The sequence below is a fragment of the Gymnoscopelus microlampas genome (assembly GCF_963454915.1).
Source record: "Gymnoscopelus microlampas genome assembly, chromosome: 7".
Classification (NCBI taxonomy): domain Eukaryota; kingdom Metazoa; phylum Chordata; class Actinopteri; order Myctophiformes; family Myctophidae; genus Gymnoscopelus; species Gymnoscopelus microlampas.
This window is the reverse complement of record NC_139944.1, coordinates 3,825,851-3,839,200: the sequence shown is the minus strand read 5'-3', so window position 1 is coordinate 3,839,200 and position 13,350 is coordinate 3,825,851. Positions and strand designations below refer to the sequence as shown.

The following is a 13,350-nucleotide window of genomic DNA, read 5'->3' as shown; positions in this document are numbered from 1 at the left end:
CTCAGAAAACGGCTGCACTGAGAGGACTTTCAGGCTGAATAATGGAGTGAAACCAAATGAAAATTCAGGCTACATGTTTTGCACAAAATGCCAGAAATTATGAACACAGCGACTGATTTTCAGTGAAATTTTGCACACACTCTCCCAAGCGTCCACCTATCCACTTCATGTGTTGGCCTATAACTCTTGAACCACGACTCCACATTGCGGATCCGGCCATTTTGCCAGACCAGATTTTACACAATTTTCTTCAAAACACACTTTCTGCTACAAGTCCTACAAATTATGTCCAAAACTCAACACACATCCGTACACATTATCTCTGAAGTCATGTGATTACGATTTATCATTCATTGTTCATATTCCATTCTACTTTGGCTATGACTGCCAAGTTTCCGGTCCCTGGATAGGCAACCCGGCCTGGCGGAGACCTGTGCTCCTAGGACCATACTTTTGTAGTTGGTTATAGTATTGTTGTTATATTAATGTTATGTTACGTACTGTTATATATATATTTTTTTTATTTTAGTTTCCGTAAGTTCAACATTCTGGGAACCAACACCAAGGTGATGAACATGGAGGAATCAAATGGCAGCCTGGCAGCAGAGTTCAGACACCTGGTAACAACACTGATACCTAGTGGTCATTATTATAATAACACATCAGCATAGATAGACAATAGGCTCTATGCACATCAGCCATGTTATCACTTCCTTCACAGGTGTTACCAATGATACTAATGAAGGCTCTGTTCCATTTAGTGTAGCACAGTGGTTTCCACGACCCCCATAACTCTGAGAGTGTACAAATGGAACCAAATTGGTTCCATTTGTACACTCTCAGAGTTACACACCTGTAAGGCGCCATTTGGAAGCCCATGAGGGTCCCTGGACCCCAACTGTAGACCCACTGGTGTAAAAGAGTGTTTCCAGTGAGCCAACATGCACAATATCAGCACCCTGACTCTGTTTGACCAGAATGGAACAGAGCCTTGATTAGTATCATTGGTAACACCTGTGAATGTCTTCATAATATGGCTGCTGTGAATAGAGCCTATTCAATTCATTTCAAATGAGCTTTATTGGTATATAAAAACATACGTTTACATTGCCAAAGCAAACTGTCAAAATATAATAAAAACATTTTAAGAAAATGGTGAAAGTATGTACAGTTGGAGAGGGTACAGCATTGTGTTAAACAGAGCTATGTCACATTGTGTCATTATATACATGTTATATATATATAACTAATATATAAAGATTTTTGAAACACATAGCAGCAATCTTTTGCAGTCACTTTTGGGAAAATTAGCAACATTTTTCTCAAAACTATTTAAATATTTAAATAGTATACAAAAAAAGCCTCAGATTTAAGGTAGCAGCTCTGTTTATATTTGCAGTAGTAGGTCTAGAGGGCTACTCAGTACAGAATGGTAACTCAATGGATTAGTAGTCCTTTGGGTGGTTGTATTCCATTGGCTAACCTTCTTTTATCGCAACAGTTGACATATCTTGCTGCTGTGTTCGCACATTGTTGTATTTCTCCCAGTAGGTATGGTAGTTTGTTGTCGTTGGTCATGTTTCTTAGACACTTGACCGTTAAGGGGAACGGATCCCTAGCTCCAAATTAAACGATATATGTATGTCAGATGGGGGTCCGTTTGAGACGCACTGCTCGTATGTTTTCTATTGATGTTCCATTGATCCATTGATCCATTGATCCATTGATCCATTGATATATTGTTTTCCCTCTCATCATAACAGCAACTGAAGGAGCAGAAAGTGGCGGGAAACCGGACCAATGAGGTAAGGTTTTACTGGAGTTGTGCTGTACTTCTAATGAATGTGTAGTTCTATTGCTGTGTTGTAGTTCTATATGTTTTTCACATCTAAAAAATGTGTGAATTTGTGTGTGTGTGCACAATGTGTGTGTGTGTGTGTGTGTGTGTGTGTGTGTGTGTGTGTGTGTGTGTGTGTGTGTGTGTGCGTGTGCGTGTGCGTGCGTGCATGCGTGCGTGCGTGCGTGCGTGTTTCAGGGTCCTCTCATTGTCACAGAGGAACTCCATTCAATCTGCTTTGAGTCACACCTGCAGCTCAGCCAATCAGGAATCGACATCAAGCTGGAGGTGTGGCTTCTGCATCCTACCCTCTAGTATTGTATTTGTAATGATGTTATCAATGGGGGGGGGGCGGGTAGAGGCTCCGCGATGTGGAGTGAAAACACTTTAAAAAGAAACAAAAATACAGTCATGGGTCATGGGTTTTTGTGACTTGACGAACGTGTCAAGCTTTGCTGATCGCTGATCGTTCAATAAACAAACATCAGAACTGGAACAACACCTACCATCAGTTCCCAATACTTACAACAACACCTACCATCAGTTCCCAATACTTACAACAACACCTACGATCAGCTCCCAGTACTTACGACAACACCTACCATCAGCTCCCAGTACTTACAACAACACCTACGATCAGCTCCCAGTACTTACAACAACACCTATCATCAGCTCCCAGTACTTACAACAACACCTATCATCAGCTCCCAGTACTTACAACAACACCTACCATCAGCTCCCAGTACTTACAACAACACCTATCATCAGCTCCCAATACTTACAACAACACCTACCATCAGCTCCCAGTACTTACAACAACACCTACGATCAGCTCCCAGTACTTACAACAACACCTATCATCAGCTCCCAGTACTTACAACAACACCTATCATCAGCTCCCAGTACTTACAACAACACCTACCATCAGCTCCCAGTACTTACAACAACACCTATCATCAGCTCCCAGTACTTACAACAACACCTATCATCAGCTCCCAGTACTTACAACAACACCTACCATCAGCTCCCAGTACTTACAACAACACCTACCATCAGCTCCCAATACTTACGACAACACCTACCATCAGCTCCCAATACTTACAACAACACCTACCATCAGCTCCCAATACTTACAACAACACCTACCATCAGCTCCCAGTACTTACAACAACACCTACGATCAGCTCCCAGTACTTACAACAACAACTACCATCAGCTCCCAATACTTACAACAACACTTACCATCAGCTCCCAATACTTACAACAACACCTACCATCAGCTCCCAGTACTTACAACAACACCTACGATCAGCTCCCAGTACTTACGACAACACCTACCATCAGCTCCCAATACTTACGACAACACCTACCATCAGCGCCCAATAGTTACAACAACAAGAAGCAGCCTGCTCACTCCTCATGCATTGAAGGAAGCATGGCTTCCTTCAATGCATGAGGCTGGCAGAGGGAGAGTAGCGCCCAGGATTACAAGCTTAGGCATTGGCACTGGGTGAATCATGGGATAAAAAAATAAAAAAGTAGTATTGTAGTAGTATTGTATATATAATAGTAACTGTATTTTATTATACATTTCAGACATTATCTCTACCAGTGGTGGTCATCTCTAACGTCAGTCAGCTCCCCAGTGGCTGGGCCTCAATCCTCTGGTACAACATGTTGTGTACCGAGGCAAAGGTACACACACGGACACACACAAACAGCCACACACGCACGCACCCAGGCACGCACATACACACATTTCACCCACTTCTTTACACATGTAAACCTGTGAAGTGACAATAAAGATGATGGAGGTGAAGCGCCGGTCAACGCCAATGATGTTTTTTTGATCGCGACGATCAAGCACATAATATTTGTGTCCTTGTATGCTCTCCTTTGTGTGGACATAAATAAATGGTTGTGTGTGTGTGTGTGTGTGTGTGTGTGTGTGTGTGTGTGTGTGTGTGTGTGTGTGCGTGTGCGTGTGCGTGTGTGTGTGTGTGACAGAACCTGCGTTTCTTCGTGGCCCCGCCCACAGCCTCCTGGTCTCAGCTGTCAGACGTTCTTAGCTGGCAGTTCAGCTCCGTCACCAAGAGAGGATTAAGCTACGAACAACTGAACATGTTGGCTGATAAACTACTGGGTTAGTAATGATTAACTACCATAAACTACTGGTTGGTTAGTAATTATTAACTATCATTACCAATCATCAAATACATCAAATGCATAGATACAGATTAAATACATGGACCATTTCATGTCATCTTATCATTGTCGATGATGTTTCCCAGGTGGAAGAATCAGGAAGGGAAAAGTGTCTCGATGATCAGTGGAGAGAACGAGGCAGAGAGGGGAGGTCCCAGCACTTGAGTGCACTGTGAGCCGGCTGTGGCTCGCACACGACCCCTCCCTCCCTGGTTCTCTCCATTGAATATCAAATGCACATTGCCTCTGGTAACAAAATAAAACACAATAGTAATGTACGTCTTCTTACCACTGGCATTTTGACAGTGTGCCTTTTTTCTGGTACAACGTTTTCAGGTCCGCTAGTCTGTGTATTACCCTTATGGCGATGATCACTCGGTAGTGTTTAAGGGTCCTCATCAGTCAGGTCGGATTCAGTCTCAGATAGCAAGCTTCTGCGAACACTAAACTTCATAGTTTCTTCCAGTGTACATTGGCGAAACGTATCCTTCCTGCGCCCACCAAAGTGAGCATGCTTGTGCCCCTGGCATTTTTGTAGGCTCAGGCTGGGTGTGCTGAACATTTGGTGCAAATACGTGTGTGTGTGTGTGTGTGTGTGTGTGTGTGTGTGTGTGTGTGTGTGTGTGTGTGTGTGTGTGTGTGTGTGTGTGTGTGTGTGTGTGTGTGTGTGTGTGTGTGTGTGTGCGCGCGTGCGTGTGCGTGTGTTTGTAGGTCACAAGGCTCAGAGGAACCCAGAGGGACAGATTCCATGGACCAAGTTCTGTAAGGTACATCACGCACGCACGCACGCACACACACACACACACACACACACACACACACACACACACACACACACACACACACACACACACACACACACACACACACACACACACACACAGTGGCACCTCAGTCCACTCCTATATTAGGATTTGTAGAAGTGAGTCAGTAGGATACAACAGCAGTGTGACAACACACAAATGTGTGTGGGGAGGAATGAATTGGCATAAGGACTAAATCTGGAGGGGAAAGGGGGAAAAAAAGAAAGAAAGAAAGAGTCTACAGCTCAAACAGAAAGCTGTTGCCGTGATTTAGAAAAATGTCGGGATTTAATCTGGTTCGGGCAAAAAAAAAGAACGGCTCTTGGTCAGGCTTTTGTCAGGCTCAACTTTTTTTTCACCGATTAAAGGTGTGTGTGTGTGTGTGTGTGTGTGTGTGTGTGTGTGTGTGTATGTGTGCACGTGTGTGCACGTGTGTGCACGCACGCGCACTGTTCAACAGACAGTGAATGAGAAGAGTTTTCCGTTCTGGTTGTGGATCGAAGGAATTCTGGATTTGATCAAACGTCACCTGCTGCACATCTGGAACGATGGGTCAGTGATCAATCAATGTATCAATCAATGAATTCACTCCACCAATTATTTGATTGTTTATTTGATCTCTCTCTCTCTCTGTTTGTGTGTGTCTCTATCTCTCTCTCATCAGCTCCATCATGGGCTTCATCAGTAAGGAGAGAGAGAAGTCGTTGTTGAGTGATAAATGTCCAGGAACCTTCCTGCTGCGATTCAGTGAGAGCAGCAAAGAGGGAGCAATCACCTTCACCTGGGTGGAGCATGATATATATGGTATTATTACGCGGCTTGGTTGAATGCTTGATTCTGTTAATCACTGAATAGGCTCTATGCACAGCAGCCATATTGGAAAGAAATTGGGCCTTTTCTTACTTCCTTCAGGTGTTACCAATGATACTAATGAAGGCTCTATTCCATTCTGGTCAGGGTGCTGATATCGTGCATGTTGGCTCACTAGAAACACTCCATTTTGGTTCCCAAATGGCCCCTTATGGTGGGTGTGTAAAATGTGTACAAATGGAACCAAATGGACCCCTACGGGTCCATTTGGTTCCATTTGTACACTCTCAGAGTTATGGGCGTCCTTGAAAATGAGACAACCACTATGCCACACTAAATGGAACAGAGCCTTAATTAGTATCATTGGTAACACCTGTGAAGGAAGTAAGGAAGGGGCCCAATTCATTCCCAATATGGCTGCTGTGCATAGAGCCAATTCAGCGGTGTGGTATTTCTTGATAATGAGCTCTATAACAGACCGCTGTCTAATCAAAGACACAGAGCACCTGGCTCATATCAATCTGTGCTGCTTGATTTTGTGCCTTATCCAACATGACAGCCATGTAAACAAACACACCATGTCATTTACAGCTAAACGTTGCTCTGAAGAATGTTTTTGAAAACATTTGAAGCGAGACATGAACGATGCAATAACCGAAAATGTATTCAACACTTCCTTGTTTTCCGAGGCGACCGTGTCCGCCCAGCACAGCACCTATGGAATACTTTCATTGCCCTTTCATTACTCTCATATTTTCATTGCCTCTGCTACAAGTCGGTGCCTAATCATCCTATCAATTTATGTATCAATAACGACCTGTTAATTATCCCTTGCTTATTAGGGCCCGAGCACTGCACCAGTGTGAAGCCCTTTAGAAATTGCAAAGATTCTTCTTCGCACAAATTAATCACGTTTTTGATGGCCTGAACTAATAAAAAAGTTGCACATTTTGCACACACATCACATGTGACATAAAATTATGTATTTTAATGGTCACAAAAAAGTGGCCTAAAGGCTCAATAGCGTCCCCTAAAACATTTCAAAGTTGAAGCCCCACAATATGATTTCACCTACATGTATCAAAATTGGTACGCACGTGTATCATGTCCTGAGGTACAAATAAGTCTCTTGAAGAGATTGAAGCCTAAACCCAACAGGAAGTCAGCTTTAATTTATTTTGGCATTTTATGCCATTTTCACGGGTCGTACTTTAACAAACTCCTCCTAGGAGGATGGTCAGAATCGCCTCAAACTCGCTCAGCGTACACAAGAGAGTAGTGCTGCACAATTAATCGAAAAAAGATTGTGATCTCGACTCAGACACCTATGCAATCTAGATTTTAAATTATGGCGATTTTCTTTTCAATAAAAAAAAAAATCTTTTTTTTTTTTTTGCTTAATATTTTTATATTTACAAGAGAATCGTGTGAGAATTGTGATCTCAATTCTTATGGAGTAAAATCGTGATTCACATTTGAGCAAGAATCGTGCAGCACTACAAGAGAGAGAAAGGTTATCAAAAGCTTGAGTTTCATAAAACGCTGTGACTGCCGCTAAGCGCCAAACTTCATTGTTTCACCGCCAATCAGGATGTGAAAATAGCCGATCTACTGTACAAGTCAAAATGTTCTTTTTTTTTCTATATAACTTTTGAGCTGATTACCATACAGACTTGTGGGTAGTGTCATTGGACTCAGATCACTTCTTCTTAATTGGTGTTACTTAGCTCCGTCCCCTCTTCTGATTGGTCGATATTTGATAGTTTCTTTGTTTTGCTATAACGTTTGAACGGTTTGTCATACAGACTTGATTCGGTTGAGAGTCCTTGTGCCCCAAATTGCACAGAGGTGCGAGGGCCCGGTCATTGCTGCTTTGCAGCTTTAATTATTATTATTATTATCATTATTATTATTACTATGTGTCATTTTGGATTTTTGCATTAGCTATTCAAAGATAGCAGATGTACAAGCTCACGGCGAGTCATTTAGTGTGCATGCGCCAGTGTATCATTCCGTAGAGCCGTACAGTACACAGTACAATGTGTGTGTGTGTGTGTGTGTGTGTGTGTGTGTGTGTGTGTGTGTGTGTGTGTGTGTGTATGTGTATGTGTATGTGTATGTGTATGTGTATGTGTGTGTGTGTGTGTGTGTGTGTGTGTGTGTGTGTGTGTGTGTAGGTAAGCCAGTGTATCATTCCGTAGAGCCGTACACGAAGCGTGAGCTGACGGCTGTGTCACTGCCTGACATCATCAGAACATACAAGGTACTGAACACACACACACACACACACACGCACACGCACACGCACACGCACACACACACGCACACAGAGTACATACAGTGGGAATTAATACAACTATAACTTTAAATCATAACACATTATCATTGCTGACCAGGTGATGGCAGCAGAGAACATTCCAGAAAACCCCCTGATGTTCCTCTATCCTGATTTTCCAAAAGACAAGGCCTTCGGAAAGTACTACCCTAAAAGTACCGATGGTGAGTAGTAATACCTGAAAGTACTACCCTAAAAGTACCGATGGTGAGTAGTAATACCTGAAAGTACTACCCTAAAAGTACCGATGGTGAGTAGTAATACCTGAAAGTACTACCCTAAAAGTACCGATGGTGAGTAGTAATACCTGAAAGTACTACCCTAAAAGTAACAGTAAAACTTCCGACTTATGAACACACACGCCACATGTCTGTGGCTAATGTTTTGGACCTATGACAATGCAGTTTGCACTTGAGCTATTTTGCACTTTTAGGTAGTTTAGATCTCAACTATTTAGACCTGAGGCCGATTCTAAAAATGCCTTCTAAATCCTGACCTAAGTTTTCTGAAAAACTTCAAATATTTATTAAAAACAAAAATTAAAAAAATGATGTTGCTATCTACTGTACATGGCTGGAACCCCTTTTTAGTTACAAAAAGGGGTTCCTGCCCAAAATGGGTAAATATAATGTTTATTTATTTAAGCAGCTTAGTTTTTAACATAGATCACTTTTGACACTGAGTCTTTAACGTGGTATTCTTTTTTGGTGAGGATTGGAAGAGCGGTTTGCACATCTTTCTTCTACATAATACAGTAGTCACACATCTTTATTCTACATAATAAGTAACTGTGAAGTTCTGAAATGGCACATCTGTATATGTTGTGTATCAGCTCCAGAGCCCATGGACGTGGAGGATCCAGAGAAATCATCAGGTTACATGAAGACTGAACTCATCTCTGTGTCACAAGTGTAAGTTAAAACATTAATCAAGTGTAAGTTAAAACAATAAACAATACAATTAAAAAACTAAGGGCTCTGTTAAAAGTTCATCTTTAAAACCTTGACATTTTTTGTTTTCATTGTAATACCGCTAAATAGGAACTTAAAGTATACTACTTTCTTTGATCCAGGCCGGAACGCAATCGATTGAATGATCACTCATATAAAGACGCTCTGAAAATCAGGCTGCCGTGTTAAGTGGTCAGATGGGTGGGCCGCAAATGCCTTTGAGATTGTCAAGTGGGCCCTGAAGCAGAAAAGTTTGGGGACCACTGATTTAGACGATCTATGTAACTGGGCTATCGCCTTTTACGTCTGGCCCCCCAATAGTACGGTGGTTTCACCTTATATGGAACATGGAAGGTGGTTTCACCTTATATGGAACATAAAATAGCTTTATTTTAATTTCTGCTAAAACACTTCTAATAATCTATTTGAATTGCCTTCTTGCTGCTAAACAATGGTTTGGATTCAGTTCAACATTTTATTTCTCGATACCGTGTGTGTGTGTGTGTGTGTGTGTGTGTGTGTGTGTGTGTGTGTGTGTGTGTGTGTGTGTGTGTGTGTGTGTGTGTGTGTGTGTGCGTGCGTGCGTGCGTGCGCGCGCGCGCGTGCATATAGACATCCTTCCAGACTCCAGGATGTTATATTAATGTATTTACATATTTATATAGACATCCTTCCTGACTCCAGGATGTTGTATTAATGTATATATGTATTTATATAGACATCTTTCCAGACTCCAGGATGTTGTATTAACGTATATATGTATTTATATAGACATCCTTCCAGACTCCAGGAATCTATGGGTATCATGTCACCAGACGACTACAGAGCTCTGGAACAGATCGTCAGCCCTAGAGACATCGACGCCATGGTAACCACTCATTACTATAGTTAGACAGATTGATTGAGTTTGATTTGATTAGGTGCTCTGAGTCTTTGATTAGACAAATTGATATGAGCCAGGTGCTCTGAGTCTTTGATTAGATGGATTGATATGAGCCAGGTGCTCTGAGTCTTAGACAGATTCATATGAGCCAACCAGGTGCTCCGAGTCTTTGTTTAGACATATTGTTATGAGCCAATCAGGTGCTCTGAGTCCTTCATTAGACAGGGGTCTGTTATTGAGTTCAGCGGTCATTATCCAGAAATAACACACGCTGAATTCAGTGATTGACCAATTGTGTGTCAGTGTGTATTTGAGTTTTAGTGTGTGTTAATGTGTTGTGTGTTATTGTGTGGTAATGTGCTGTTGTTTGTTAGTGTGCGTTAATGTGTGTTAGTGTGCTATTGTGTTAATGTGTGTGTTGTTGTGTTTCCAGATGACTGCAGAGCTCCAGGAAGACAATTAGGAACAGAACTGATCTCATCATCGTCAAATCACACTTCTAGTCTCTGGGGGCGGGGGTTTGTAGATCAGCGATTCTCAAACAGAGGACGCCATAAGAGAGCATTTGTCAACATTATTCAGATAGATAGCAGATCTACAGGCTGACGCCAGCTTGTAGATTTGCCATCTTTGAATAGCAGAAAAATTGGGCTCAAATGCTTAAGATGCTCATTTTGCTGCGGACCCCCTGGAACCCCACTCAAGGGCCGCTGGGGGTCCCCGGACTCCACTTTGAGAACCACTGACTTATCAGACTTTTGGTTTATAAATGTTTTTTTACATTCTGCCTTTAAAAGTGTACATATGTATCTGTTGATTTTATAACCCAGGTGAAAAAGTTGTATAATGTAAGTACATTAAAACATATAAATGTAAGTAAGTATACTTTCCAATTTTACTCTTTAGTTAATTTGAAATATTTTCAAGATATACTTTAAAAAAAGTTGTTCCAAATAACTTTGTAAAAGTTGTTCCATAATTGAGTGTACTCAAGTAGCCTTAAGTAGCTATACTTTTGTTTTGGTTATTTTTTTATTTGTACCCCTTTTTCTCTCTAATTTAGTCAATATGCTAATTGATTTCCCACACACATTTCTCTGTGTTGTCACTGCTGTATACTAACTGACTCACCTGCCAGTGAGGAGCCCCCACCGGGAGGACGTAGAGCCTTCGTCCTACTCCTCTCGCCCCCAAGACTCCCTGCTGACAGGCTCCGCCCCCAGCCCGTAGGATACATGCAATGACAAATATCACCTTTCCTCCCCTGAACACAAGGGCCAATTGTGTTCGTATAGACGCTGGGCAAAGCCGGATGCACCGCGGTGGATTTGAACCCACAACCTCCGCGGGTAGACACTTTACCTCTGCACCACCCGAGCGCCAAGTAGCTGTACTACAAAATATATATACTTGTAATTTAAGTATAATACGTTTTTCACCTGGGTTTTTATCTGTTATTTTTTACACAAATGTGAACCGTGCAAATGTGAAAAAGTGTGCTACTCATGACATCATTGACGGTGTGATGTCATAGATGTCTTTGTGATGTCATAGACGTCTGTGTGATGTCATAGATGTCTGTGTGATGTCTTAGGGGCATTTTAAATGCACACAATACCTATATCTGTCTGTCTGTCTGTCTGTCCGGTCCCTTTTTTTTGTCTAAATCAGACCTTCAGTGTAAAAGAAAGACATTTTTCGATAAACTTTGATTTTAAAAGCTGGAAACCACACCCGGACACAGGAAGTCTTTTACATTGATAAAAACAAAAACAAGCTGATGAAACTTTGTCGATGATCGAACAAAAAGCAAAAACTAAAAGTAAATGAACTTGATGCATTTCATTGAAAACACAAAACTGTATTCAGTTCAGTATTCATTAAGCCTGGTTCATTATAGTGACAATTTTGAACGATTCTCACAAATGCAAAAGTTTTCAAAAAATGGCTATAATAGCCGATCTACAAGCTCCTAACGGGTGATGGGTTATTTTCAGTATTCGTTGTACAATAAAGTTTAATAGTTGTTGTCGGGCAGAAACCTTATATCTCCATGTTTCAACTTTGTATTGTTGTTTAGTTTTTTTCGGAAATTAATTCCCTTCTGCATCATAAAAGATAGCACAAAAGTAACAAAAATAGCCGATCTACAAGCTCACTACGACGTGTTGTGAGCTTGTAAATCAGCTATTTTCACCGTTTTGAAATATTTTTTTCCAAAGTAATATTAAAGGGAACAGTTTTGTACTTCCAAGGTTTCCACCCGACAGCAACAATTATTATATTTTCATTTAAGAATATTTTTACAATCAAATGTTATGTTAATGCATTTAACAAATATAACTGCGCTGGTTGTAGTCGGCCTGCAGCCTGTGCTCGGGTAGTTCACCTACTAGCTGACAATTGGTATTGCAATAAAGCTAAAAAGTGCAATATATCCTCTAGCCAAACATGCTTTGTGTATGAGCTCAGCAGTAGAAATTACGGTGCACACATGGTACAAAAAAACTAAACAACCTTTCTTTAATTGGAAAAAGTTCAAATATTCTTTTTTGGGGGGTCCCCCAGTTCAAGTATGATTATTTTTTGGGGGGTCCCCAGTTCAAATATGATTATTTTTTGGGGGGTCCCCAGTTCAAATATGATTATTTTGGACGTCACGGAATCGGAGAAAAAAATGTATTGTATTATTTCTGGGTCGACTGTTCTCCAGAAGAAATAGGATCACTCATAGGTTGGCAAACAGCGCTCTCTAGCGTAAACCATTGAAAACACCACACTCGTCAATTTGTCAATGGCAGGCTGAGCCTCGGGCCAATTGACGAGTGCACACATCCAGTGCACGCATCCAGTTAAAGATGATATCCAAAAACCTTCGTTTAATTGATAAAAGTGTGTAAATAAATGACGTACTGCACCTTTAAGAGTTTAAATCCTGTCCAACAGGGATGGTTGTGTTGTTGTTGCTTAGCAACCTGTGTTCAACTTAATACTAGGGCCGGGACTTTATCGCGTTAATTTCGATCAATTAATTACAAAAAAATTATCGCGTTAAAAAAATTGACGCATTTTAATCGCGCCTATTTTTTCACCGCGGAACGTTTCTCACTGGACGAGTTTCACACGGACCTATTATCCAGCGCACCAGGTTGGTGCGCTGGTATTATCGGTCCGCCTGAGAAGCTGTCTGAGAAGTGAGAACGACGTGGTTCTCACAACAACAGAGCAGCCACTGAATGAAGACGTGCCGCATAGCCTGCTTGATAATGTTGGCTGGGCAAATCAGAATCTGTTATGGATGCCGGGGGGGGGGCACGATGCGGTGCGGGTCACATGCGCGCGATTTTTTTTAAATAATTAATTAAACGACTATAAAACAACTAACAACAACACACTCTACCAGCCTCCAATGGTGGAAAATAGCAGATCTACAAGCTCACAATGCCTTGTACTTGTAGATCTGCTATTTTCACATGGTTACTGTATGTTTTATAATATTAAGCGAAATCTACAAAGTAACTTGTAAC

The 13,350-nt window shown here is 41.4% G+C and overlaps 1 protein-coding gene across 4 annotated transcripts in view; it reads left to right on the top strand.

The window, feature by feature from the left end:
• The window catches only part of stat1a (signal transducer and activator of transcription 1a), a 23,880-nt gene extending 12,259 nt beyond the window's left edge, over window positions 1-11,621 (top strand). For all 4 annotated transcript variants that reach the window (XM_084062530.1, XM_084062531.1, XM_084062532.1 and 1 more), the window contains 13 exons: window positions 530-620; window positions 1,764-1,805; window positions 2,036-2,125; window positions 3,434-3,532; window positions 3,845-3,980; window positions 4,754-4,809; window positions 5,306-5,397; window positions 5,510-5,649; window positions 7,833-7,918; window positions 8,052-8,154; window positions 8,823-8,901; window positions 9,712-9,808; window positions 10,257-11,621. In XM_084062530.1, coding sequence (XP_083918656.1) covers window positions 530-620; window positions 1,764-1,805; window positions 2,036-2,125; window positions 3,434-3,532; window positions 3,845-3,980; window positions 4,754-4,809; window positions 5,306-5,397; window positions 5,510-5,649; window positions 7,833-7,918; window positions 8,052-8,154; window positions 8,823-8,901; window positions 9,712-9,808; window positions 10,257-10,286 — 1,141 coding nt within the window. In that variant the 3' untranslated portion in view covers window positions 10,287-11,621. The remainder of the gene's footprint in view (window positions 1-529; window positions 621-1,763; window positions 1,806-2,035; window positions 2,126-3,433; window positions 3,533-3,844; window positions 3,981-4,753; window positions 4,810-5,305; window positions 5,398-5,509; window positions 5,650-7,832; window positions 7,919-8,051; window positions 8,155-8,822; window positions 8,902-9,711; window positions 9,809-10,256) is intronic.
• Window positions 11,622-13,350: the final 1,729 nt, after the last annotated feature.